The sequence below is a fragment of the Gopherus evgoodei genome, chromosome 3, assembly GCF_007399415.2.
Source record: "Gopherus evgoodei ecotype Sinaloan lineage chromosome 3, rGopEvg1_v1.p, whole genome shotgun sequence".
Lineage (NCBI taxonomy): Eukaryota > Metazoa > Chordata > Testudines > Testudinidae > Gopherus > Gopherus evgoodei.
This window is the reverse complement of record NC_044324.1, coordinates 210,461,192-210,488,791: the sequence shown is the minus strand read 5'-3', so window position 1 is coordinate 210,488,791 and position 27,600 is coordinate 210,461,192. Positions and strand designations below refer to the sequence as shown.

At 38.8% G+C, this 27,600-nt stretch overlaps 1 protein-coding gene across 9 annotated transcripts in view; it reads right to left on the bottom strand.

The window, feature by feature from the left end:
- The window catches only part of KIF16B (kinesin family member 16B), a 202,650-nt gene that overhangs the window by 98,519 nt on the left and 76,531 nt on the right, over positions 1–27,600 (bottom strand). For all 9 annotated transcript variants that reach the window (XM_030557951.1, XM_030557952.1, XM_030557953.1 and 6 more), the window contains 5 exons: positions 14,127–14,246; positions 13,543–13,594; positions 12,487–12,624; positions 6,795–6,877; positions 6,515–6,603 (listed from right to left, as the gene is read on the bottom strand). In XM_030557951.1, coding sequence (XP_030413811.1) covers positions 6,515–6,603; positions 6,795–6,877; positions 12,487–12,624; positions 13,543–13,594; positions 14,127–14,246 — 482 coding nt within the window. The remainder of the gene's footprint in view (positions 1–6,514; positions 6,604–6,794; positions 6,878–12,486; positions 12,625–13,542; positions 13,595–14,126; positions 14,247–27,600) is intronic.

Genomic DNA, 27,600 nt, shown 5'->3' with positions numbered 1-27,600 from the left:
AGAAACTGTCCCCAGCAGGGAGGAAGGCATTGAGTGCTGCCAGATGGATCCGGCTGGCGGACTGGGTGAGGCCTGTGAGCTTAAGTTGGAGAAGATAGTCTAGGAGGAAGGGAATGGAGATGAAGTCCAGAGGGTAATGGCAACGTTGCACCCAGGCGATGAAGTGCTTCCATTTCACCAGATAGCAGGCTTTGGTCGATGGTCTCCTGCTGTGTACGACGATGTCGTGCACTGGAATGAAGCATGCTCTGTCTACACGCATGCCCCATCAAAATACTAAGCCATGAGGTGGACTGGGCCCAGGCTGGGATGCCACAGGCATTCCTGCACCTGAGTGAGGAGGTCTCAGTGGGTGAGTCTTAATATAGTTCACTGGACCAAATACCTCCTCTGATGCCGCCTTTGAAGCAATGATAGTGGCACTCATTGTGTGGGTTGTGAGGTTACCTTAAGTTTAAGCGACCAACAGTGATGGCAAACAACTTGCCTTCCCTTTTGGGGTAGAGGGTTTTAAAACCTGGGCTCCTTTGGTTTTTTTTTTCCCTCTTTTTTTTTAATCAAAGTTGGGGTTCGGTTTATTTCCAATTCCCTCCTCTTTCTTACGCTGGGTGACATGGGGATTTTCCTCCCCCTGGGATTTGCACCTCCCGAGCTCTCGATTCAATGTATTCACCAGCAATTTGTGCAGCCTCTAAAATCGTGCTAGGTTGTGGGGGGGGGGGGGCGGGTTTGTCACAAATGGCTGCTTTTACCTCATCTGTAACTACACATAACTAAGACTACAATTATGTCACGGAGGTAATAAAATCTGTGTCTTTCAGAGACCTCTGTGACATTTTCTGCCTGGGGATGGAGCTCCCAAAGGGACCCCACGCAGCTCCCTGCCCCTACCCTGGTGGGGGGACGCTGCAGCTGTCCAGCCATGGCAGGGAGACCCCCTGGGGCTCCCAGCCGCTGCAGGGGGACCTCATAGCAGCCCAGCCCCTGTGGGAACCCAGATCTTTCACTCACCACAGGTGGCGGGGAATCCCCCAGAACTGCTCAGCTGCTGCCTGGGGAGACCCCGGAGCTCCTGCTCACTGCAGTGGTGGGGGACTCCAAGCCCCAGCAGCAGTGGGTTTTGAACCTGTCTCCCCATTTTGTCATGGATATTTTTAGTGAAAGTCAGGGATAGGTCACGGGCTTCTGTGAATTTCTGTTTATTGCCCCTGAACTGTCCATGGACTTTTACTAAAAATATCCATGACAAAATCTTGGCCTTACCTATAGCAATTGCTCCTGGGCCACCAGATCAAACAGTTTTTCATAATTACCTTCAATCCCAGGTCCCATTATCCATTTTCTCAGAAAACTACATATTTTATGCACATATTTAACATGGGTGATATTGTCAAACATTTTGAGATTTCTGTAGTTCAGGTGTAATCTTAAATCTTTTCACTACATTTTCTTTAAATTCCATATACACCTTAGCATCACCCTCCTCCATATCATTAAAACCTTGTTTGGTTTTCCTAGTTAATCTGATAAAGAAGATAGGCATCTTCTTATCCTCTGGGATTTGTGCATCCCACACAGTTTTTCAAAAGTGGACAGGTACTCTTCAATGCAATTAGTCTCTTTATTAACTGGGCAGACTTTCTCCTATCCCTGGTGCTGGGGGACGGTGAGTGGTGCTGGGAGAGAATGTAGTCACCTGCTGAGGAAGCTCCTTTCGGTGTTCCAGTATTTTGAGTTGCAAGGTGTGAGGTTCCAGCTGCCTTTTGTGTGCCCTGTCCTCAGCTTCCATGTTTTTTTGGTGGACTCTCTTCTCAGCTTCCTTTGGTCTCCCTAATCCAAACTCTCACCCAGGTCTCCAGAGCTCATGTTCTTTATGGGCTGCCCAGTACTGCAATCAGGCCAGTTCAACTGTGGTGTTTTCCTCTGACACCTGGGGCAGAAAGGTTCTTGGACTACCTCTGGTCAGCACTTATGAGCAAAGCTTTCAGCTCCTGGAATTTTCTTTTTATGGGATATTCCCCTCTCCTTACACAACTATTCCAGCTTTTTTCTGTCAAGACCATCATATGACTGTGATTCATTCATTATGACTAATGTGTAACCTTTAAAGCTTTCAATATCAAGTTTACACTTTTATCAGAGCTAGGTTATAATCTCTAAACCCAAATGACCTGCTGCATGTGAATCCTGCTAAGAATACATGAGTGTCAAGCTGCCTGAAGTGGCTCACAAGCATGAGTACCAACCTCAGGACAGACTGTTAAGAAGTAGGGCACAAACTCCAGACTAGTTGTGAGTTCTATACTTAGATTTCACCAACTAAGTATCAAGTGTGAACTCCTAAATCACTACAACAACCTTGACATGGAGTCATAGACAGTGCACTTGGCTGCTCCGATCTATCTTGCCACTCAGGCACGCTTGCTATTGTGACAGATGGTCCCTTACATCAAATATCACAACAATATTCAGGTTACTCCCAATCCCAAAGGACCAGTCACTTACCACAGGTCAATTGCACCCTAGATCTTTCACCAAAGACAAAGCTTGTAGCCAATCCTACAACAAACTAACTAAAGATTTATTTCTTTTCTTAGCTAATAAGAGTTAATTACAAGATTAAAGCAGGTAAAAACACACACAAATGAGTTACAGCCTTAGACTCCAAGAAGTAATATAAAAAGTAATAGCTGCAATATGCCAGCTTTATACGTCCTCCAGGGCTAAGCCAGGCCAAGCACTAGGGAATTCTTACTTATGTTTAGCAATCTTCACCCCTCAGAGTTCAAGCAGCATAGGGATGCACAGGATCCTTCTTGTCAGGTATTTTTACTCCCTTCCCCCAGAGTTCAAGCTGATGGGATGAGCCCACCCGCTTGTCTCCCCTTCACAGGTGTGGGGGAGCAATCAACAAAGTCTTTGTTCTCTGATATTTCATAATGGTTCATTAGCTTTCAGCTGGCCTTCTTGGTAGGCAGAACATAATACCTTCCATAGGAAGCCAGCATTTCTACACTAATTAATGCTCCTTTCTTCTATGAAGACTCACATAATTACGGAGGACTTTTAAACATTTAACATAACCTTAAAACATGGGGTACACTGATGTTATAAGCAAAATTAATACACACAGCATCCTACAAGCATTTCATGAAATCTAAACACTAAACCCATTCTTATAAACTGAACATCTATTGAACAATACTAACACGCCAGACTGGTGAGACAGACTGGTTTTCAGCTATGCATTTATCAGTGTTCAGTGAGGCCTGGGGACTTGGCATGAGCTGGCACCTGGTCTGCCAGTGTCACAGTGTTCTTTGGGGAAAACTGTTTAGACTTTGTTCCTGAAAAATACTGAGTATATTAATAGTTCAAATTCAACTTGTGTAATTGCAAAGGAAGTGGGAGGCCCAAGTGGTTTGAAGATCTTGCAGAGAAGACAGGGGTGATCTGTACAAAATTCCCTGTCACAGAACACAATCTGGTCTATGCCAGAAGTATTTTATGAGGTCAAAGAAGGAATCCTGTCTGGCAGGCACATTTTGGCAGCATCTGGAGATGCAGTGAACTCCTCCAAGGATAGAAAAATCATCCCCAACCCTCCCAGCACATACTTTTCTATACTACAAAACTGTACCCTAAGTTTGAGGACTGTGAGTGAGACAACCTTGAACACAGTTTGTCTGATCTACGCTGACTACCAAGTTGTGGTAAATACTGTGAGATATAACTCCATTGTTCATAGCAGTGTTCAAACAGGATAATAGTCTGGAAAAGGTACGGAGAGGCAGAATTATAATAAGGGGCTCTCCAAGAACATCCCCCCTCCCTTTACAAGAAATAATCTTAAGAGCAGTCAGGAGTAGTTTTTTAGATCAATCTGTTTTGGGAGGCTGGGGAAAACTTCCACTTTTTAAGAATTCTATTTCAACTCCCTCAGAAAAGATAAATATGAAATTTATGATTAACCAGTTCAGTGTCCTGAGTTCTCTGTGAGTAACTTGCTGGCAAGAGAGCAATCATCATGTGTGTGTCAAGAAAACCAAACAACATTTTTATACATAAGCTACAGAACGGAATGCATTATTTAAACTGAAGTTATCACTAAATATCCTATCCTGCAAATCAGGGAGACATGGAGAATGACTCCATAGTTAAGAGTTAGATACAATGGAGGACAAACAATCCATTATTCAGGTGTGTGATTCAGTTTAGGGTAAAATTTACCGAAGTGACTTCAAAATTTAATCCTCCATATCCAAACACCATTACAACTCTTTAGAGAACAATTTTCTTTGTAATATTTCAGTAAAATATTTACTAGTTTTTTTAAAGGAAGTGTATATTCCTTTTTTGGACTATCCTGTTTCCTCAAATTTCTGAGGGTTATTCTAATTAAAAATAATTGCCATGATTTCCAAACTTCTCCCTCATACTCTTGGATAAACAGTACACACAGCCCACTTTCGACATTTTAAAATTAAACACATTCTTGTCCCCCTTACTTGGGGTAACCTATGTTACACCAGAACTAGCCAATAGAACTCTCAAGTTACATCAGCTACTTCTGTCTTCAGATGCTGTCAACCTGCCTCCCTAGCTGCATTGCTCAGAGACCATGGGGAACCAAGGAGACAAATGAGGAAGCAGGCAGTATGGGGGTTGGCTCCTGGGAGGGACATGGGGGAGCAGACAAGAGAGCCACATGAGAACAGCTTTGGAGAGCTGTAGGTTAGCAGGGATGTATGCAGGGGTTGTGGGGAGATGACGGGGGGGGAGAGAAAGTGACAAAGAGAGAGCACGAGCATGAGAAGGCTTGCATCAATGCATGGAGTGCAAGAGGAAGAGGAAAGCCCAGTGTCTGGGCATCACAGTATTGGTGTTTGAAGAATAAACTCTTCTCCTGATGGAGAAGCTGATGCTTACATGCTGAACCATGGGACCTCCTCCCATCCTAAGCTCCCCAGAACAGCTGAATCAAAAACCCCTTCCCCTAAAGCTCCCAATCACCCCTTCTCAGGTTCCTCAGAAAGCAGCACTACAGGAACTGGGGACCAGTGTGGGAGGAGAGTTGAAAGAGATGAGCAGACATGCAGAAGGGACACGAGGAGTCAGACTATGGGTGAAAGGAGGCAAGGGAAGGGGATGGAGCTTGAGCTGGGAGATCCAGAGAGGGGGAAATGAAGAAGACATCTCTACCTGCAGCACAAATCCCAATTCCCTCTAGTTCTATACTGGGATTAAAGTAAGAGATAAAGATGTAAAGCAGTGGATCCTTCTCTTTTCCCTGGCCTGGGTAAATGGCTGCTCCGCAGCAGAATCTCCCTTCTCTCCTTGGCACGGATAACTGATGTTTTCTCATAGCTCTCTCTTCTGCTTGACTGGCAAGATGACTGCTTCCCCCTCCTGTTTCAATCCACTTTAAATATTTCTCAAACTCATACAACTTTATCCCTCAACACAAAACATTAGCTATTGAGAAAGCAAAAAACACCATACTTCTTCAGTAAATCACTTCAAGGGCTCCAGTACAAATTTTGAACAAACAACCTCAAACATGGTAAGTTTTACATGCTGTTAACTGCCTCCATTAACAATCAGCAGCAGCAAACTTAACTCAAACTAGCAACAAAAACTATTCATCATACTCTAAACTAGCGACCTACTTCAAACAATACCAGTTCCATAACCGGAATAATCGCAGAACATCCATTTACTCCCGGCTGGAATTAAAGGTTCCATGTTAAGTGTGGAGGTGGTGAGAAGTAGCATGTGTTGTTTATGGGTGGTATGTTTGAGTCATAATACAAGAGTTAGCAAAGTCACTGTTACTGTTGAAAGGCTGGGTGAGGACTTGAGACACTGATTTCCTGGCCTTATTATGCTTTTATTATTGTTACGTGTACTTGAGCAACCTTGAGTGATTTGCAGTCAAATATTGTGTTTGGAGAGGATAAATTACACACATGTAATTTTTAAAGAGAAATATCTTGCATGGGAAATTAAGACAAACGGAAAATTTGCTACCTCATGAATTCTACTGAACTGTCTTGTTTGCACTGGCAAAACTTGCCTTATGAACTCCATACACTAAAATTTTATTAGTGTCAAAATCCTAGGTGTGCAAGCCTGCTTTCTAGAATAGGACTGTTCTCGTGTTTGGGGGTTGAGCTCCAGGCAGGACTGGCTACTCACTAATGCAGTAATGCTCTCCTCCTATGTAAAGCAGGCATTTTGGTTTACAGGTAAAATTTTCAAAAGTACTTAAGTCACTTTAGTAGCACCTTCATAGCCTAAATTCCATTTTCAAAAGTGATTTAGGAGCCTAAGTCACTTTGGAATCTTTAAAAAATGCATCCTACATTTTTGGCACAAACATCATAGTGTACACAATAAGTTAATTAACTAACTGAACTCTTCGTCTAAATTGATATTTAAAAATACATTTAAACTAACTTTTTCAAGAATGAATTATTACTATTTGTGTAATTACTGTTTAGAATATACTTACCCTGGATTATAAAGCATAACAGCTGAGAGGTTCTCACAAGATTTTGAAAGATCTGTCATAGATAAACTGAAGGAAGACAGTAGTCCACTCTAACAGAACATAGAAATAAAAGATTATTACTAGTATTAAAGAAACACTGCTGTGCTTACAGAAATATCACTTCTTCTACTTGACAAAATATTTTGATGTAAAGCAACACAAAAAATTATGTAAACCAGTGAATATTTAAACATGTTAGAAACAAAAATTATTAAAAGATTTGAATTCCTCAGGTACTCACCTTTCTTTTTTCCCTCAGTTTGGCTGCTTCCTTGGGATGATTAAAGCGAAACATATTGGTTCTCCCAAGTAATATAACAGCACCTAGCAGGAAACACACACACAGGTTTATTGACAGCATACTGTATCAGGAGATGTCCAATAATTTTCTCATTCATCTGACAAGAGCCCTGACTTCTACAATATAAGACAAAAATTAAAAAGCATTATTTTAACAACTAAGGTTCTGGGGTTTTTTTAATGTTCAGACGGAGGTGGAGCTGTGTTAATGGTTGTAGTATATACCTTGTTCCTCCCTATTACTACTTTAAAATACATGGATGTTATGTCTTTTTTCAAAATATAGACTAACCATTGGACTATTTTATCCAAAGAACAGAGGTGAGCAGTGGAGATGGCAGTAGGAGCTTTCTCACACTGCTTTACCTATGTATACCTCAAGGCCCATTTGGAGCGATCTCTTCTATGGTTAGAGAACAGTTCAGTTTCCAACCCATTTAATCTCTGGACTCTTTTCTGAAAGGTGCCAGTTATTGCCAAATGTAACCTGTCAATTACTCAGCACAGGTGAAAACACATGCCTAATGGCAATGACTTGCAATCACTAACAATCTGAGACTGATCAGAACCAGCCTCTATACATGCAGAAGACTCCATTACCCTGTCATCATCGGTGCTCTCAGCCGTTCATTCCAATCAGATAAACATTGATCCAAAACTCTACAATATCTAACTATGATGCCGAAAATCTATTTCATGAACCAAAACCAAATTATTCAATAGTCCTCCATTACATTCAGATAAGTCAACCTGTTCTGTGTTTAACCAATTACAGATGACAAATGAACACACATTTCTGGGCAACTACTGCCAGATTTGGAGGACATTAAGGCCAATTTAAATAATACTCTAATAATAACTGTGTTGTCAGTGGTGTCTTACTGTTATAATGAAATAGAAACTCTTTAAATAGCCATAGATTTACCTGGTTTTATGGACGAAAAACTTGCCAGCACAGTCAGGCAAAGCTTGAGGAGAGATGTCATATTTTACTTCAACAAGCCAAGTATGTTAGAATCAAATTCTGCGCTTAGATATGAACGTTCCACTTGATTAAGAGAATTTGCCTTACTGAGAACGTTTGTTTTTTTTACTGTGATCACAATTTACATGGTCTTTAATAATTATGAATAAAACTCTGGAGTGAAATTCTGGCCCCAGTGAAGTCAGTGGTAAGACTCCCATTGACTTTGATGAGGTCAGCATTTCATTTCTATATAGGCATCACCCCAAATGTAGTTATCTATTAGACTTGTGGTTACAGTATTTATTTTAGGTGATCTAGACTTCCTAATGTAATGAGAGCACCAAGTCTATTGGCCAAAATAATTATCCAACTAAAATGGAAAAGTGACATCTTCAGATGTGGGCAATTTTGCTAATTTGCAAAAAAGTTTCTTTACGGTCTAGTGGGAGATCTTTAATATTTTGTCTGAATACTTAGAAGAGCATGAGTATCAATTGATATAGTCTCCACTGATTCTTAAAGTAAGCATTCATATTTGTTTCTGATTGTAAGTTATTATGTATCTTGTATATACGTGTTCTTGTTCTATGGTCTCCCTTCCCTTTTGTTCTACTTTGAAGAAAACTTTGTAAAAAAAAGTTTTAATAATGTATTTGTAGATATTATTTGTATGTTGGTAATGCCTACAGATTCTCATTATGCTAGGTACTTTGCACACGCAGAAGTGCTTTACAATCTAAATAAATCTGGCAGACAAAGGGCGTGAGAAATGTTGGCATTATCACACAGAAAGGTGAAATCAAACATCTTTTGCTTTCAATTTTGGATTACAGTAACAGTGCTATTGCATTTCATCCCAGTCTAATCTTAAAAAGATTTACTGTTCATGAAGGTTTGTGTTGCAAAGTCATCTCGATACCATCTCTGTAATTTATGTGATGCAGTCAGGTTGGCCTGTCTGTCATGAAATGCACTGGGTATCCTTTTTTTTTTAAATAAAAGCACATTAAACAGGTTCCTGTTGGTCATAACCACTATAGCTTAAGTTGTAAAACCATTTCCATTCTACCACTATTTCATATGATTATAATTTTCCCAAACATATTCATTTTCATTCTTGGTCTCCACTGGAAGGTTATTTTCATTATTTTAAGAGGGTGGAGGGGGACCAATTTCAGTGAAACTCCTTAATCTATTTTGGAGTGAGTGTAAAAATCATTCATTCTAAAATCTTTAATCACTTTTCCATGTGATCAGATGAAAACAACAAACAAGTGAACTGAAACTTCAGAATTAGTATGTGGATAAGCATTATTGTTCCTACAAATCTGAAAAAATGGTTTTAAAAATAAGTAGGAATGTTTGAAACTAGGTGATTATGCATACAAAGTAGGACACTCCATTGTTAGCTGCACATGTAGATTCCTATGCATCTAAGGTACTTATATGGCTCCCATCATTATAATATCTGAATTCCTCACAATCTTTAATGTATGTAGCCTTACAAAACCCTTATAAAGGTAGGAGAAATGTTGTTATTTCCTTTTTACAGATGGGGATTTACATTTGACAAATTAACATTTTAGTGTTATTCTTTCCATTACATAAGCACGATTATACAATTTTTACTCCCACTTGAAAGCACTTACTTAGATTAGTATCTACATTAAAATAGAACGAAAAACATATCTGAGCCTAACCAAAGGTTGCCAAATATTTGCTAAAGAGGTCACATTGCTCAATATTACATGATTGTACAATGCAATTCCACATTAGAATGCATGTGTGCAAAGTGTACAGTTGATGTTGTCATGGAAACAACTGGATTTGCTATGAGTTGCATGATTTTTTATTTTATTTTAAGTATCTACATTCAGAGTGGGAGTATGCGGCAAAGGGAAGGGTTTATCAGACAGCATCAATAGGCATGTTCCCCACCACTGGCACAATTCTTATCTGGTAACGTAATTGATTTCTCCCCATTCATATCCAGTTTCAACAGAAAAAACAAAACATTTGGATGAAAATAAAATGTGCATGGTTCTGCACACTATATCACCAAACATATCCCCACCACATTGAAAAAAAAGTTGCAACCATTAAAACTAACTGATACATAGTGAGAATCTTCCTGGTTGTAAGGCAAAAGTTATTTTTAGTTGAATTCTAAAAAAAGGGAATTTTTTAGTAAAAATGTGATGGTATTTTGGTCTAAATCTGGATCCAAATTGGATTTAGGCTGGGATTTATTCTAAATGGAAAACAGTCAAACATTTAAAGATGGATTTAATGCTGCTGAAAATCTTGTAAGACGTTTTTATGAGGCGAAAATATTACAGTAGGTTGTATTTAGACAAAAAGCACATTAACTAGAATTTACAAATGTTTGAAGTAATTTGGAGAAGGAGGCGATAATTATGTGCATTTATTCCTAGGGAAATCTAAACACTAACACATTTCCAAATAAATGGTAATTTACTAATGAAAGGACACATTTAAAAGTCTCAGCGGTAAATTACAACTACCTAGAGCAGATATTTAAAGGTGCTGAGATTCCAGGTTGAGAAAGTAAACATTAATAATCAGTGCTAAGATATGTGTATTAGAGAACAGCATGAGTTCATGAGGTGTGTGTGTGTGTGTGTGTGTGAAACTTTAGCACCCTCGTGGCAAAGACGGCGTCTGCTCTGCAGGCATCTCTGTCCAAGAAAAGACACATGCAGGAATGTAGCAGGGAAACTCCCTTCCACCCCAGGAGTACCTCTTCCACACCCCTGGAGTAAATACACACCCACCTAGTGTGACAAAGTTCCTCCTCTACCTTGGTGGGTCCTGCGCTTATTGGCAGATTTGCTCACCTCAGTGATCTTCCCCACAGTCTGGGTCAACTCTTCCTGTGTCTGATCAGGAGTTGGGAGGTTTGAGGGGAACCCGGGCCCGCCCTCTACTCCGGGTTCCAGCCCAGGGCCCTGTGGATCGCAGCTGTCTATAGTGCCTCCTGTAACAGCTGCATGATAGCTACATCTCCCAGGGCTACTTCCCCATGGCCTCCTCCAAACACCTTCTTTATCCTCACCACAGGACCTTCCTCCTGGTGTCTGATAACGCTTGTACTCCTTAGTCCTCCAGCAGCACAACCTCTTAGTCTCAGCTCCTTGTGACTCTTGCTCCCAGCTCCTCACACACACTTCCTCTCCTCTGGTTCCAACCTCCCTGACTGGAGTGAGCTCCTTTTTAAACCTAGGTGCCCTGATTGGCTGCAGGTGGTCTAATCAGCTTGTCTGCCTGAATTGGTTCTAGCAGGTTCCTGATTACTCTAGTGCAGCCCCTGCTCTGGTCACTCTGGGAACAGAAAACTACTCAGCCAGTGACCAGCATATTTGCCCTCTACCAGACTCCTGTACCCCACTGGCCTGGGTCTGTCACACTAGTGAATACAGTAAAGGCAGTAAGGCTGGCTCCTTCTTATTTCAGCTCCCTTACAGTTAAATGCTTAGATGGCTACAGGAATAGCTACCCTGCACCATGTGACCTGCTAGCCCTGTAAAAGCCATCAGCAAGCATTCCATGAACCACACTTTGAGAATCACTGGCTTAAGCAAACAGCAGAAAATTCTGGTGAAATAATTTTAACAAAGGAAAAAATCCTATACTAGACAGCAAAACCTTGTCTGATACAGTCACATGATTTCATTCAAATACTTCTCACAGCAATTGCAATCTGCCCCTTCTCATGTGGAGAGCTTCACTCTGCACAGTATACTAAGGGGCTCCTCCCCAAATCCTAACTCCTTCTATGCAATGGCCACACTCACACTCACCCCAGTTGTGCTTGAGTTTGGGATACACTCTGGTACTAAAATTTCACAAAGTCTACAACAGACCGCTGCCAATACAAAGCTGCAAATAAAATATTTATATATTTGAGCTGGTGCAGAATGTATCAATCAGAGCCTCCCAATAGCAGCACACTGCAACTGTGCTCAATGATCTACACTGACTGTTTCTTGGTTTCTCGATCAAGTTTAAGGTTTTGTTTTTAATCTAATCTATAAATGCCCTAAATAGCTTGTGATTGTCCTATCTAGGACATCGCCCCCCTCCTCACACCATTCTCCAGCAGCTACAGTCAGCAGAGGTGCTTGATCTGGGATTGCCATCTATTTAAAAGAGATTGGCAGGAGTGTGTGTTCTCCATGCAGGGCCTGCAACTCTGAGGGAAACATACTCCCTCTGCTCCAAAACAGTCCTGCTCTGTTGGCCTTTAGGGACTCTGGGGGGTGGGGGGGTGCAGGGATGGGGGGAGTAGCAAACATGGACTAGCATTCCTTTTCTTTATTATAGCAATACAAACAAACAATTTGACTTTTAACCTTTCATAGACTTCCCTTGTATAAAAATCCATAAATTCAAATACTTAATAACCATGAGTGTGAATTCATAACTACGATTTACGCTTGTTAACCATTCTCTTTCCTTTATAACATTTCTCTAGTTCAATCAGAGAAACCTACTGATTATTTTGGGCAGTGAGGGAGGAGGAATGGAACAGTAAAATTAAAACTGAAGTTAACAACTGCATCCTTATGACGCGAAGGCCTTCCACGGTTATCACCAGAGAGAAACAAAATATCTTGAAAGAAAATATGTTTTTCTGAGCAAATACCTTGGTTTAGTTGTGTGGCCTCTGTAATCTGAATTCCATTCACAGAACACTGTGCTCCATTCAGTGGTATTAAATTCACTGTACCGCTGAGATTTTCAAACACACAGTGCTCACTTTCCAAATCGAGGCCATGAAGCACTAAAATACCCCAGAGCAAAGAGAAGAATTATTTTCTTAGCATTTAATGAGATCTGGAATTTTTTTTCATTGATTGTGGGTGCACATCACCAGGCATTTGAGTATGTATTAGTCACTTTATTCTGGATAATATTCTGTATCCTCTCCACCAACCCATGTGGACATTTGATTTGCCTCTTTTTTTGGTAGAGACAACTTTTCTTCTAATTCCACTGGACAATAATGCCTTTCAGACAAATCTTAAATTGTGGGAGCAATTATTTTTATCTACATGTGTAACTTGGGGACAATTACATTTAATCCGAAAATACAGGATGTTTATAATGTAGAATACTTAATGCTTGTCTGCAGTCACAATTATTAAAGGATAGTCAAGACAGAACAGAAACTCAGGTTTCCCATCCCCATGCTTAATCCACTAGACCATGTAGCTTTTTTTCACGTCCCACGTGCATTTTCATGGAAAAATAACCTGTGTTTTTCACCATAATCAGATAATCATATAGCATTTTGTCAAACATTTCAGAGTCCAGGACACACACTAATTTAATGGAAGCTTTACAAACACAAAACCAGGCATATTTTGACCAAAGAAACCTGTTATAAAATATGCCCAATTCCAATTTCTCAAATTATACCCAAAGGATATGGTTTTATCAACAGACGCTACTATCAATGTCACTTGACATAGCATATGCCCACTGAATTATGATCATGAAAACCAATGTATCGAAATGCAGTTCTCTTGTGTATTTTGTTTTTTAAAAGAGTATTAATGTACATTCATAATCAGCAAAATATATGAATATCAGTAACTAAAGAGGAGGGGAAATTTTAAACATGTCGTATGTTTGGATGTTGGAAGAGAAATGGACATTAGAAGGAAGGATGGATATAAAAATGCCTCAACTTTCTTACCAATATCCTGTTCTGTCGCAGCATCTTCTCTGCCAACATATGTTTGGCCCTCCTAGACAGGGGAAAAAGCTATTTTTTTTAACTCTTCAAAATAAGATAGGATACATTATTTTATTACTCATCCCCACAAACACAGTACATCAGATCAAATTACTGTTTACACATAATATTTTGATTATCTAGGAACAATTTTAAATTGCTTTATCAGACAATCTTTATTATAAAACATTGTTAGTTCAAATTTTACTTATATTGAGCAAAACCACCTTGATGGTTCTTAGGCAACTCATCTATATTTGGATTTCATTCAAGCTTTACAATAAGATGAATGAAAAACCAGTAGAGCCTGCAAGAATGTCATTCATCTATCACCGGTTAAAGAGTTGACCCTCAGGATAGACCTAGGCTCTAACTGATTGGTATTTTAATTTGAACAAGTTATAGCCTTTTTACAGCTGATGTGACAGCACTGGAGAAATGTAATGATCACTTCCTGTACATTATAAAATAATACTATAATTAAAAGTTGTCTATTTAAAAATCATGAGGCAGATAAAGACTGCAGAAGCACAGAAGTGTGTTACCTTCAAGTGATACAAGATGATCCCAGTACTGAGAAGATCATCATCAATGCCAATAAGGTGAGGCAGTTCCGAATCTAAAACGACACCAATTCCTTCTTTCCTCAGGGCTAAGGTTTGTTCCTGCAATGACAAAAAATGACAAAAATTTACTTTCTCCTCAAAGGAGAAAGAGGGTATTACTGTTAATTCTCTATTTAATTAACGCTTTTTAATGAATCAGTAAGACAAAGTCTACGCTGCACATCACCTACATGCAGGGTATGTGTAGCTACACAGAGCGGAAAAAAGCAAGCTGTGACCACACTGCGGTGAGTAGCTACACGTGTCAATGGAAGGCTTTGGCTGTAGGGAGGCAGGGGGAAAGCCACTGACAGCTTCCCTCTGCCCATGCCCTTCCCCATTGCCTCCTTGTCAGAGCTTTTCCCCCTACAGTGAAAGTCTTGGGCAGTGGGGAGCTGCCAGAGCCTGTTGCCAGAGACTTTCCCTGCAGTGGTGAAAGGCTCCAACAGATCCCTGCTGTGAAGAAAGCGCCAGCGGGACACTACATTGCTATTTTTAGAAGGGGTAGGCACTGTTTGGGTAAGTAGAGAGCCCGGTAGGGTACATATCCATAGAGTGCGAGCAGGTCTCTGATCTACTCACCCAAGCAGTGCCTCACTATCTACACTATTATTTAATCCATGCTAGGGGGGCACGTAGCAAATGTGCAGCATAGACACACCTCAAGCTGACCTTTTGTACAATGTCCACAAGGAAATAAACAAGCCTGAAAAATTAGATTTCAATTTTCAAATGGGAATTCCAAGCTTGCTATTCAGGAATTCTATAAATTCTATAAATGTATATAGGAATAGTCAGTAAAGCAGCTGTATTACAGCAGATTAAGAGGATTACTCAAAAGAACCCTATAGTAATGTTGGCTGAATGGAAGTTATGTACTATTTTTGATGTTGTATGAAGAGTTTGGATATTCATATGGAATTTGTAAGCATAAGATATGGAATATTGAGAGTTCAAATATTGGGAGTCCTCATAATGAGCCTGGAAGACTGAAAAACCAACAAGCTTGAGTAATTAGCGTAACCTGTAATGTAACAGTAGCATAGAATATTGACAGCAATAAACAAACAGTTGCAGCCATAATTTCAATTGTACACAATTCCTCAAGTGCTTGATTCCATTGGGACTACTCATAGAGAAAAGTACCATTCAGCATGAGTAAAAGTGCAACCTTTAAGTGATAAATGATTTCTGGTAACATCTTTAAAACATAATACTCTATTGATGAATTTAATATATACAACAAGACCAGAAACAAAAGCTTGTTTTGAAATAAAGTTTAGTATAATATTTATATAAAATTAAAAAAACAAGGTTTAGATATAAAAGTACCTTTATTATTGAAGTTTGGTTTTGGTTTTGTTTCATTTTGAAATATAAACCACACAGCAAAACTCCAAAGGAATCAGGATTTATTTTTCTTAAACAAGTGAAATTGACATTGTAAAAAAGAGAAATTAGCAAATCTCACAGACATGCACTTTTCTAGTGGCACTTCTAAACACACAAGCTATATGTCTAGTGACAGTGGAATGACTATTGCCTATTCATTGATGTGTACCCTACAGGGTCATGCAAGACCTTACAATGTTTGCACATGTGGGCAGATTTGCTATGCAAGTTCCCCTAAGTACAGCAGGTTGACATAAATCTGAATAATATTTTCCAGCATTGCCTCTGTCGAGCCAAAATGTTACAATGACAAGACAAACACCCCAAACAAAAACAAACCAAAAAAACCTCACAATGGTAAAATATGAATTAAAGTTTTCAAGAGTTCAGAAAACAAACGAATTCGTGATTAATGCTGCCCTGCAGCTCTCTGACATTCAAACTGCATTCGACAACTCCTTGATATTGTAGAAATGTCACCTTATAAAACTAAAATGTAGAGCTTAAATCATTGTTCAAGTGAAAAAGTAATTTCAGACAAAAACATCTATCACATATTAAATATTTATTGAGTAAGATCTACTGATATATATTATTTATAACACTCCTATATGACAAGACTGAATACTTCAAAACACTACAGGTTTATGGCCGTTTGCAAATTGCTGGCGGTTTTGGCCCAACGCAACACATGAAATATTTAGAGCTAAACATATTTTTTCTGCAGAACAAATCACTTGCTAACATCCCTTGCTGAGGCAAAAAATAGGCTTGCTAGGATGTACAGAAATCATAACTTGGGGAAAAAATCAATTATGAATAATTAAGAGCAATGAAAAATGCTTCTCCTTTTGGCTGGTAAACAACATTTAAATTTACTGACTACCATTAAAAATAAAATAGTTAATTATGATTTAAAAGTGATGTGTTGTTCATTTATTCAGATCTAAAAACAGAAAATCAACTGAATCCCATTATCAATCTCCCATTTTGGCTATATTCCTAAAAATTATATACACATAATGCATCCTATTAGTGTACGTTTTACAGACAGAGCTTATAGCACCACTACAGTTAAGGTTACCTAACACTTTCCATTTAAGACCTGTTTTCAGGTGTTTACAATTTTCTTGAACTTAAACCATTTGGGCCAAGCCCGTCAACAGCAATTTTAGGCCCTAGGTTGTCCCCAACGAGGTGCGGGGCCCAGGGCGGTGGTGACGAATCCGTCACTCCTGGGACTGACCACGCTGAGCTGGCCAATCATAGGGCCTGGAGCGGTCACCACCCTGCAGCCTGCCCGGCGGGCAGGATCAAACCCGGGACCTCTAGAGCTAATTGCGTGAGCTTCTATCGCATGAGCTAAAAACCATATGGCTCTTAGCTAAGGCTGTAAAGCAGACTCATTAATCTCTCTCTAAATGGTCTCGGTGCCACCTCCTGGGACAGAACACCAGTCCCAGGAGGTGTGTGGGGTACACATGGGGTACACATGCACTATCCCCGCAGAGGACAACTGAGCTTGCTCCAAACTGGGGCTTCAGGACTGAGCAGGACTTTCCCTGCAATTGCTCCTACTGGCAACCAGGGACTCCTTGGGCACTGGAACCAAGATGATGAGTTCTGTCTCTCTTCTGCTCTCAATAACCCTCTACTTACTAGCACCCAGTCAGTGTGGAAAAGAAAAAACCTGCCTGAGCTGTGAAACTACCAGGAATCACATTCCCCTTTTGTGAATGGTTCACATAGAGGACAGCAGCCTACTACTGCAGTTACTCCATTACCACAAGCAGTAGAGGTCTGCCCTGTAGAGCTAAAAGATCCACTCCTGCCAATGATCCATTTGGGGGTCAATATGGTTACATATGATACAATGTGTTTGTCATTGTCACAAACAGATAAGTAAGAGTTAACAGAAGTACTTCATATCTCTTTTGCCTGTAAAGGGTTAACAAAATCAGTGAGCCTGGCTGTCACCTGACCAGAGGACCAATCAGGGGACAGGATACTTTCAAATCTTGAGGGAGGGAAGCCTTTGTGTGTACTCTTAGTTTTTGGTTGTTGTTCACTCTGGGGGCTCAGAGGGACCAGATGTGCAACCAGGTTTCTCTCCAATCTCTCCGATACAGGCTCTTATAAGTTCAGAACAGTAAGTATTAGGTAGATAAGGTGAGCTAGGCTTATGTTTGTTTTCTTTATTTGCAAATGTGTATTTGGCTGGAAGGAGTTCAAATTTGTATTTTGCTGAAAGGATTTTAATTTGTACTTGTGTACTTAGGCTGGAGGGGTATTCCCAGTGTCTATAGCTGAAAGATCCTGTAAATATTCCATCTTAAATTTACAAAGATAATTTTTACTGTTTTTCTCCCTTTAATTAAAAGCTTTTCTTGTTTAAGAACCTGATTGTTTTTTTATTCTGGTGAGACCCCAGGGGACGGGGTCTGGATTCACCAGGGAATTGGTGGGGAGAAAAGAGGGAAGTGGGAGAGAGAGGCTAATTTCTCTCTGTGTTAGGATTACTGTCTCTCTCAGGGAGAGTCTGGGAGGGGGAAAGAGAAGGAGGGGGGAAGGTGAATTTCCTCTCTGTTTTAAGATTCAAGGAGTTTGAATCACAGTGATCTTCCAGGGTAACCCAGGGAGGGGAAGCCTGGGAGAGGCAACGGTGAGGGAAAGAGTTTACTTTCCTTGTGTTAAGATCCAGAGGGTCTGGGTCTTGGGGGTCCCCGGGCAAGGTTTTGGGGGGGGACCAGAGAGTACCAGGCACTGAAATTCCTGGTTGGTGGCAGCACTACAAGTACTAAGCTGGTAATTGAGCTTAGAGGAATTCATGCTGGTACCCCATCTTTTGGACGCTAAGGTTCTAAGTGGGGAATTATACCATGACAGTCATAGTGCTTTTTTAAAATCGTAGGATATTATAAGGATCTCCACAGTGTCCTATGTCATCTCGACACTGTCCCTAGTACATGGACTCCCAAACATGAACAAAAGTTCTGAGAAAGGAAGGCACAACATCCAACTTTAAGGATGCCCTCCATATGAAGTTGGGACACTTTTTAAAAAGAAGTACACCATGAAGAGAAACTTCCTCTGAACTGTATAAAACTCAGAAATACAACTGCACACATTTTTTTCATTAGGGTTGCATCAGTCCGTCCATAGCCATTATGGAGGTACTCTCTTGGGTTCTTCCAACCTCAGTTTCAGCCAGGTGAGTCCTACAAAATACTATAGTGAAAAGTGAAAATTTCCTTCTAGCTTGATCAGTGTGCTGTGAGCGGGTGTAGGGATGGAAGTTGGAGAGAGAAATTTTCTAACCCCAAATGTAGAGATCATGTTACAAGAAAAGTTGTCTTTCCCTACTGCAATTCCTGTCAGAGTAGGGGAGACAGGGTCAGCAAGAGAGCAATCCTACTCTTATTGGCAGCTTCTTTTAACTCTTGTTATCATAAGGAATGATAAGGTGAGTTTTTGTACCAAGACCTGCTACTGCTCCGTCAGTGCTGTCTTCCTCCCCCCGCCCTGCCCCCCCCCCACCCACAAGGTCACTGGAATGCTATCACACAAAGGACAACCTCTCCTTTGTGGAAAACCAACAAGAAAAGGGAAGATACCAAGATACCAACAAGAAAAGAAGGAAGGCCAGCCAAATAGAAATAGCCCTTGCATCATCCCACAGGTCACAATAAGATCAGTTCCCATGGAGGCAGGATCCTCACTGTAAGTAAGTCAGATGTCTGTAAGCATGCCATATTTATGAAGCAAATAAATGCTTAGGCTTGTTCCATGGCTTGATTCACCTGGATTTGTATAGCAATTTTTCTAAAGCTGTGAACCAATTATTCAAGTTACAGAGTGAAAAAGCTCAAAAATTATAATTTTGAAAATGAACAGAAGCTCAGGTTTCTATTTTTAAAACCTGGAGATACTGCATGCATTGACTTTTCACTTATCACTGATCAGAAAAAAAATCATTGTATTATTTTCAGCAGACTATAAATACAAAAAGGCCAAAGAGCAGAACACGAAGTATCAAACAATAGTATAATAAGCTGTAGTTTTATACTGAAAAGTGACTTTGTAAAAATTAAATTTTTTTGGAAACTCACTAACTTCCAGATCAAATGTGCTCAGTTGACAACTAAATGCCCAGATTCAGGAAAGCATCCCTATTCAGGACAGAATTTCAGCACACTTAATTTGAGCAATGCTTAAATACTTTCCTGAATCAAGGCTACAAGAATGGGATTTTAGTTGTTTATCTAAAGGACAGCCCTGGGTTCCTTCTTGTTCTCCCATGGTCAGAAACATATTCTGAAACTGCAATTTCTTTAATAACTCTGTGGAAGATGTGAGTGCCGAAATAGAATCTCACTCACTCCCACAGAACTATATTAGTCTGTAGTGCTAACTAGGAGTAAAAGCTTTATTGACCCAATCCCGCAGTGAAGATCTCCTCATTAAATTTTTTGAAAGTATGGTTCTAAAATACTTGTTTCAATCTTTGGGCTAGGCATCTTGAACCATGTAAAATGTGTACCAGAAAATATGCAGTAGGCAGAAATTCAAACTTTGTTTTAGTACCTTTACCTGTATGGAAAATGCAAATCATATCTCGTATAAGTTTTCTTTAAAGCCAACAGTACAGTCACTTGAAGAAATGTAGAGGGTCCAAAAGTACACTTTAAATATTCCCTGATCAGTATTAGTATTCTAAGAAGCATCCAGTTAGTCACACTTTCTAATGCTATTGGCACTGCACATATTAAAATGGTAAATAATTATGACACTGCCCTTTTAATAAACTCCAAGAGGTTCAGCTTAATTTCCACTACACTTTCCACTGTAAAAACTTAATTCCTTATTTAAATATTAAACAGTTAACTGCTGGCACACAGAGAACACATTGCACAGACATTTCTGATAAAATAGAACATTATATTGGCTGAGTAAATTGTCCAGATGTCTATATTTAAATTATGCAAAAATACATAATTCCAAATTAAAGAAATTATTTTGTAAAAATATGCAATGGCAAAAGTCCCTGCATTAGCAGTCAATGAGACTCCATAACCAGAGAAGATTTTTGTGGTAACAGAAACTTCCGGTGTATTTGAACAAAAATATGTCCTAATATCCTGGGTTCACAATGTTTGAAAGTTTTCTGTGGTCTGGCACTAACATTTAACGCCATATACCAAAAAATACATACATAACTATACACACAAAAAAATGCTTAATTCATTACTTGTTTTTCCTCTAGATATATTTCTGTTTTTACATGATCCCTTTTAGATATTTGGAAACTTGAAACTAATCTGTTTCCTTGGAAAAGAAAAATGTTTCTATCATTCTGCATATTGTGTTTGTTTCTTTAAATTTCAAAACAAACAAACAAACAAACAAACAAACAGAGGAGAAAGAATTACATAGGCTATGCGTGCAGAGAAAAAAATCAGTGAAACAGTGTCATTAAGTAGAGTTCCTATACAATTTCGAACTGAACTAATACCCCTACAATTTTAAGCACAAAGGACCAGGAATAGTCAGCTAAAGTTTTTCTTGCTTTTGTAGGCTTTCATGACGTTAGTGTATCTTAATTTTAAATTCATTTGCATTTCTTTTAATATTCTATGTGAAACCTTTAAAAAGTCTGTCATATAACTTTGCCTTTAAAAAGTTAAAAAATACCATGAACATGAAATGAAAATGAATAAATGCTATTGAAAGCTACACATTATACATAAAGTTTATGTTGCTATACTGTAAGAAAAGTTAATCCTCTGTTTACACAGAACTTATTTTCAGAAGAAGCAGATACCAAGTTACTCTTACAACTTCCTTCATTACAAATACATAGCCTGATCCTGCACTCCTGGGGTACACAACGCCCACTAACTTTAGATCATTATCAAATGCCTCAGGAAAGAAGTGCACACACACAACTTAAGAGGGTCAAAGCAAGGGGTATGCATGTGGAGGAGAGAATGGGAACAAGAAATGGAGCATGAAGGGGAGAACAAGTAGTGTGGAGATGGAATTGGTTAACTGGGACCAAGGATTACACACACAGATCTGTCCCAAGGTAATTTTCACATGACATACAAATTTGTAAGACTAGTTCTCATCATGTCTCTCTGACAGACTTTGTCTTGGCAAGAGCTGGGATGTTTGCTGGGTTTTTGATGCGAAGACCATTGAAGTCAATGGGAGACTTTCCATCAACTTCAGTGCACTTTGGATCATATCCTAACACTAGCACCACTCTTCTGGTGTACATGAAGAATGGGATGTGACTCCAAGACAGAGTATCTGTGGAGGTATTTTAATGAAGGAAAGTACATGCTTAACACTGAATTTAGAATTTAATCTTATACAAAATGAGCATTTTAAATGCTAACATAAGAAAGTTATTACATACTGCAGAAGCATTTATGTTTTATCTAAAATAGCTGAAGTGTTTTGCTTTTTTAATTAAACAAGAATCAAACAAACACAAAGAATATTTTTTTCATCCCATTTCCATTAAAAAGCTCTTTCTTTTTCAGAACAATAAATTGGTGAATATTAGGGTTGTCAGTTAATCGCAATTAACTCACGTCATTAACTAAAAAAAATTAATCACAAATAAACAAAATTGCAATTATATGCACTTATAACGATACCAATTGAAATTTATTAAATATTTTCTGATGTTTTTCTACATTTTCAATATTGATTTCTATTACAACACAAATTACAAAGTTCACAGTGCTCACTTATGATTTTTATTACAAATATATACACTGTAAAAACAAAAGAAATGGTATCTTTCAATTCACCTCATGTAAGTACTGAAGTGCAATCTCTTTATCATGAAAGTGTAACTTACAAATGCACATTTTTGTTGGTTACATAACTGCACTCAAAAATAAAACACTGTAAAACTTTAGAGCCTACAAGTCCACCCAGTCCTACTTCTTATTCTGCCAATTGCTAAGACAAACAAGTTTGTTTACATTGACTGGAGATACTGCTGCCTGCTTCTGACTTATGTCACCTGAAAGTGAAAAAAGATGTTCACATGGCACTTTTGTAGCCAGCGTTGCAAGGTATTTACATGCCGCATATGCTAAACATCTGTATGCCACTTCATGCTTTGGCCACTGTTCCACAGAACATGCTTCCATGCTGGTAATTCTAGTTAAAAAAATAATGCGTCAATTAAATTTGTAACTTTGCTCCTGCTCTGTTTTACCTGCATTCTGCATATATTTCATGTGATAGCAGTCTTGGATGATGACTCAGCACATATTCATTTTAAGAACATTTTCATAGCACATTTGACAAAACGCAAAGGTGGTACCGAAGTGAGATTTCTAAAAATAGCTACAGCACTCAACCCAAAGTTTAAGAATCTGAAGTGCCTCCCAAAATCTCAGAGGGATGAGGTGTGGAGCATGCTTTTAGAAGTCTTAAAAGAGCAACACTCTGATGCGGAAACTACAGAATCCAAACCACCAAAAAAGAAAATCAACCTTCTGCTGAGGGCATCCGACTCGGATGATGAAAACGAACATGCGTAAGTCCACACTGCTTTGAATCATTATCAAGCAGAACCCATCATCTGCATGGAAGCATGTCCTCTGGAAAGGTGGCTGAAGTATGAAGGGACATATGAATCTTTAACGCATCTGGCATGTAAATATCTTGCAACACCAGCTACAACAGTGCCACGTGAATGCCTATTCTCACTTTCAGGTGACAATGTAAACCAGAAGCAGGCAGCATTATCGTCTACAAATTGTAAACAATCTTGTTTGTCTGAGTGATTGGCTGACCAAGAAGTAGGACTGAGTGGCCTTGTAGGCTCTGAAGTTTTATATTGTTTTATTTTTGAATGCAGTTTTTTTTGTTTTTGTTTTTTACATAAGTCTACATTTGTAAGTTCAACTTTCATGGTAAAGTTGCATTACAGTACTTGTATGAGGTGAATTGAAAAATACTTATTTTGTTTTTTACAGTGCAAATATTTGTAATAAAAAATAAATATAAAGTGAGCACTGTACACTTTGTATTCTGTGTTGTAATTGAAATTAATATATTTGAAAATGTAGTCAACATCCACAAATATTTAAAATAGATGGTATTCTATTGTTAACAGAACAATTAATCGCATGATTACTTTTTTTAATCACAATTGTGATTAATTTTTTTAATCACTAAACAGCCCAAGTGAATATGGATAAACACATAACAAATGATACAGAAAGAAAAGTAAGAGTTACAAATCCCAATGAGAAACTTATTTAAGTAGACAAGTTTTACAACTCTAAAGATAAATTTTAAATACTATGAAACATGCAAATTGCACATACAAATACAAAATAGAGTTTCTTGATTTCAGCTTCTGTTTACAATATCTGATAATTAAGTTAAAATGTTAAAAACTATATATGAATGTGAATGTCTACAGAATTATCTCATTTGTATATTTCAATTGTTTTAATGAAAGCTCTAGTAATTCATCTAGAAAAATAATTCCATTCTTTTGTGCTATAAAACTTCACTGATTTACAACTCAGCTTGTTTGGCTTTATGACTGTCTAGCAACATGCAACTGAATACAAGGAGGATTTACAAGTTAAACTGAGTATAAACGAAAAGTGGCTAAGTCAGTAAATTTAGGAATCTTCTCTGTTTAAGTTATAAGTATAGTTACAGTCTGCACAGGATTTTACACCTAATGCAAAGTAACGGTGAACTGTTTTTTCTAGTAGCAAACAAGCAATATACTTCTAGTGATATGCAACTGGGATGTGTGATTATATATTCCAAGAAACATACATTTGTATGGTTATAAATCGAATATGTGACACAAGTGACCATTTATTCAAAAATTTAAGCAGCTAAACATTTATTTTTATTAAAAAAGTTGTAATTGAGCAATGTGGTTAGAGCACAAAGTATTTCAAGAACTGCCTCTGAAGAAACCAGAAAGAAAAAAAAGAAAAGACAATAAAAAGGAAGACAGCACAATAATCCCAAAAGTATTTTCCTTCTATTTTCTGTAAAAATGGTAGACACCGGATGATTACATGGACCATAACAACATGCAGGTGAGGGTACGGCTCAGCAAGGTGGTATAAGGAGCTGTTTCTCTCCATTAAAAAGTTCTTCTTTCACATTTGTCACTGAAGCAGAGAGGCCACTCTGCAAAGGCAGAACATACTGCATGCTGGGTTCTAATGTGTTTTGGCACCAGCAGTTGTAAATAAAAGTAGTGACAACTTTAAAACAATACTTTATAAAAAATAATTGCACTAAGCTTTGGTATTTTATTTTAAAAACCATTTTAAAGGGATTGGTATTTCCTGTTTCATAAGCAGGGCCCTATAAAAACCATAATTTCACAGAACGCACAGAAATTGCTAAATTAGCCCAGTACTGCAATCTTTCCAACTGGGGGGAGATGGGAGTGGGCACGTGGCTCTTACTGTATGACAGCAACATGTCATAGCCCCAGTATGGGTGAGAACATGGCAGTTGGTTTTATGCTATGGTGCCACCATTTTCTCAGGTCCTTACTCATAAGAACAAGCGGACATTCAATCAGAGTCTAAAAGGTGGCAAATTCAAAATCAATAAAAGGAAATATTTTTCATACAATGAGCAATTAAATTGCAGAATTCATTGCCACAGGATGTCTCTGAGGACGAAAACTTAGCAGGATTCAAAAAGGGACTGGGCATTTATATGGATAACAAACATGCAGATTTATAGTTAATGCTAACAAATTTTGAAAGCCGATCATGACTTAAACCAAACCAACTATTAGGGATGAGAATGTTTCTTGCATCTTCCTCTGAAACATCTGGTGCTGGCCACTGTCAGGTTGCAGACTGGACTAGAAGGATCTCAGGTCTAATCCAGTATGGAAATTCCTGTGTGCGTCCTTTGTAGCCACAAGCATTGAATGCTAGAAAACACCACTACAGAAAGCTTTACAAATATTAACTAAGTGGAAGAGGACTATGAAAACGACTGACCTTTAAAGTCAGTGACTACCTTTCCAACTTAGCAACTTATTTATTTGTGTTAATAGAGATTTATGTTTTGAAGATAAACTTCACAAGTAAAAAGACCTCAATCGTTAAAGCTCCTCAGTGCTCCTGTATATTGTAGCCCATTTACTAAGATCAGGCATGGTTCTGTGACCTTCTACAATTCACCTAGGCATAATGATGTGAAAAAGGTCACAATAGCAACTCTGAATCTAACATCTTTATGTAGCTTTCAATGTTTAGTTCTACGAGAATATTTTAGTGGTAATTTTAACAGATTTTTGCATTAATATTGGGTAGGAAACAGAGTTTATAATGGCTTTTATGGTAGTTGATGAGTGCATTATTGTCTTACATTTTTCCCAGAAATAATTTGCTCATTTTCACCAGGTCACTGACATCAAATACAGGTTGTCACTTATGGGAAAGCAAATTAAGAGTCTATTAAAAGGTCAACAAATAGCAAAAAATATATTCCTTTTCATCTCAAGTCAAATGATCAAAGATGTTACAAGGACAGAATAAGATGCCCTTTAAAACTATCAATTTGATTTTGTGTACGAAAAGCATAAACTAACTGGCACTCTAGCACAAATGTCATTAGTAATTGGTTGTGTGTGTAAAATGGCTATGGATTTTGACACTTTCCTTTTGTAATCCTGGTTCACTCAGGGCAAGAAGAGTAAACTATCAGGTATGTGACTCTGCCCTTAATTGTTTATTTCACTGGGAAAAAAAAAACCCAGTATCTAGGTACACACTTAAGTTTATTGCTAATGCAATTATAAATTGTACAGTATACTCTATTTACAATATACTCAGTGTGACACACCCAGGCCAGTGGGGTACAGGAGTCTGATAGAGGGCAAATATGCTGGTCACTGGGTGAGTAGTTTTCTGTTCCCAGAGTGATCAGAGCAGGGGCTGCACTAGAGTAATCAGAAACCTGCTAGAACCAATTCAGGCAGACAGGCTGATTAGAACACCTGCAGCCAATCAAGGCAGGCTAATCAGGGCATCTGGGTTTAAAAAGGAGCTCACTCTAGTCAGGGAGGGAGGAGCCAGAGGAGAGGAAGTGCCTGTGAGGAGCTGAGAGCAAGAGGCACAAGGAGCTGAGAGGGAGAGGCTGTGCTGCTGGAGGACTAAGGAGTACAAGCGTTAATCAGACACCAGGAGGAAGGTCCTGTGGTGAGGATAAAGAAGGTGTTTGGAGGAGGCCACGGGGAAGTAGCCCAGGGAATTGTAGCTATCATGCAGCTGTTACAGGAGGCACTATAGACAGCTGCAATCCACAGGGCCCTGGGCTGGAATCCAGAGTAGAGGGCGGGCCGGGTTCCCCCCAAACCTCCCAACTCCTGATTAGACACAGGAGGAGTTGACCCAGACTGTAGGGAAGATCACTGAGGTGAGCAAATCTGCCAAATAAGCACAGGATCCACCAAGATAGAGGAGGAACTTTCTCACATCAGTCATTATCAAATTTAGGATTTTTACTAGACGCAGTGTAAAAGTCAGTAGAAAAGATACAAAAGTCTATAAACCAGAGAAGCAAACAGTAATTCTATTTATCTGACAAGAAGAACATTAGGAAGTTTACAGTAACTACCATGTGAGAATCAACAGTTCCTCAATCCAAATGTTGAATTATAATCACGATAGAAGGGCCTCCACTTCAGTTATGGAAGACAATGAAGAGCACAGATTAATGGCAAGAAAGATAAAAGCATTCATAAAATACAACGGGCAAACAAAAGCAGTAGGAGATAAGGTATATACGGTAAGATCAAAAGATGGGAATACAAATACTTCCCAAAAACATATTCCCTGGGGAAATGTGTTACTTCAGTGATTCTCAAACTTTTTGTATTGGCAACCCCTGTCAGACAGCAAACCACTAAGTGCAACATGCTTTATAAGTTAAAATCACATTTTTATATTTAACATTATTTTAAATCATAATTTATAACCCTACTGAATGA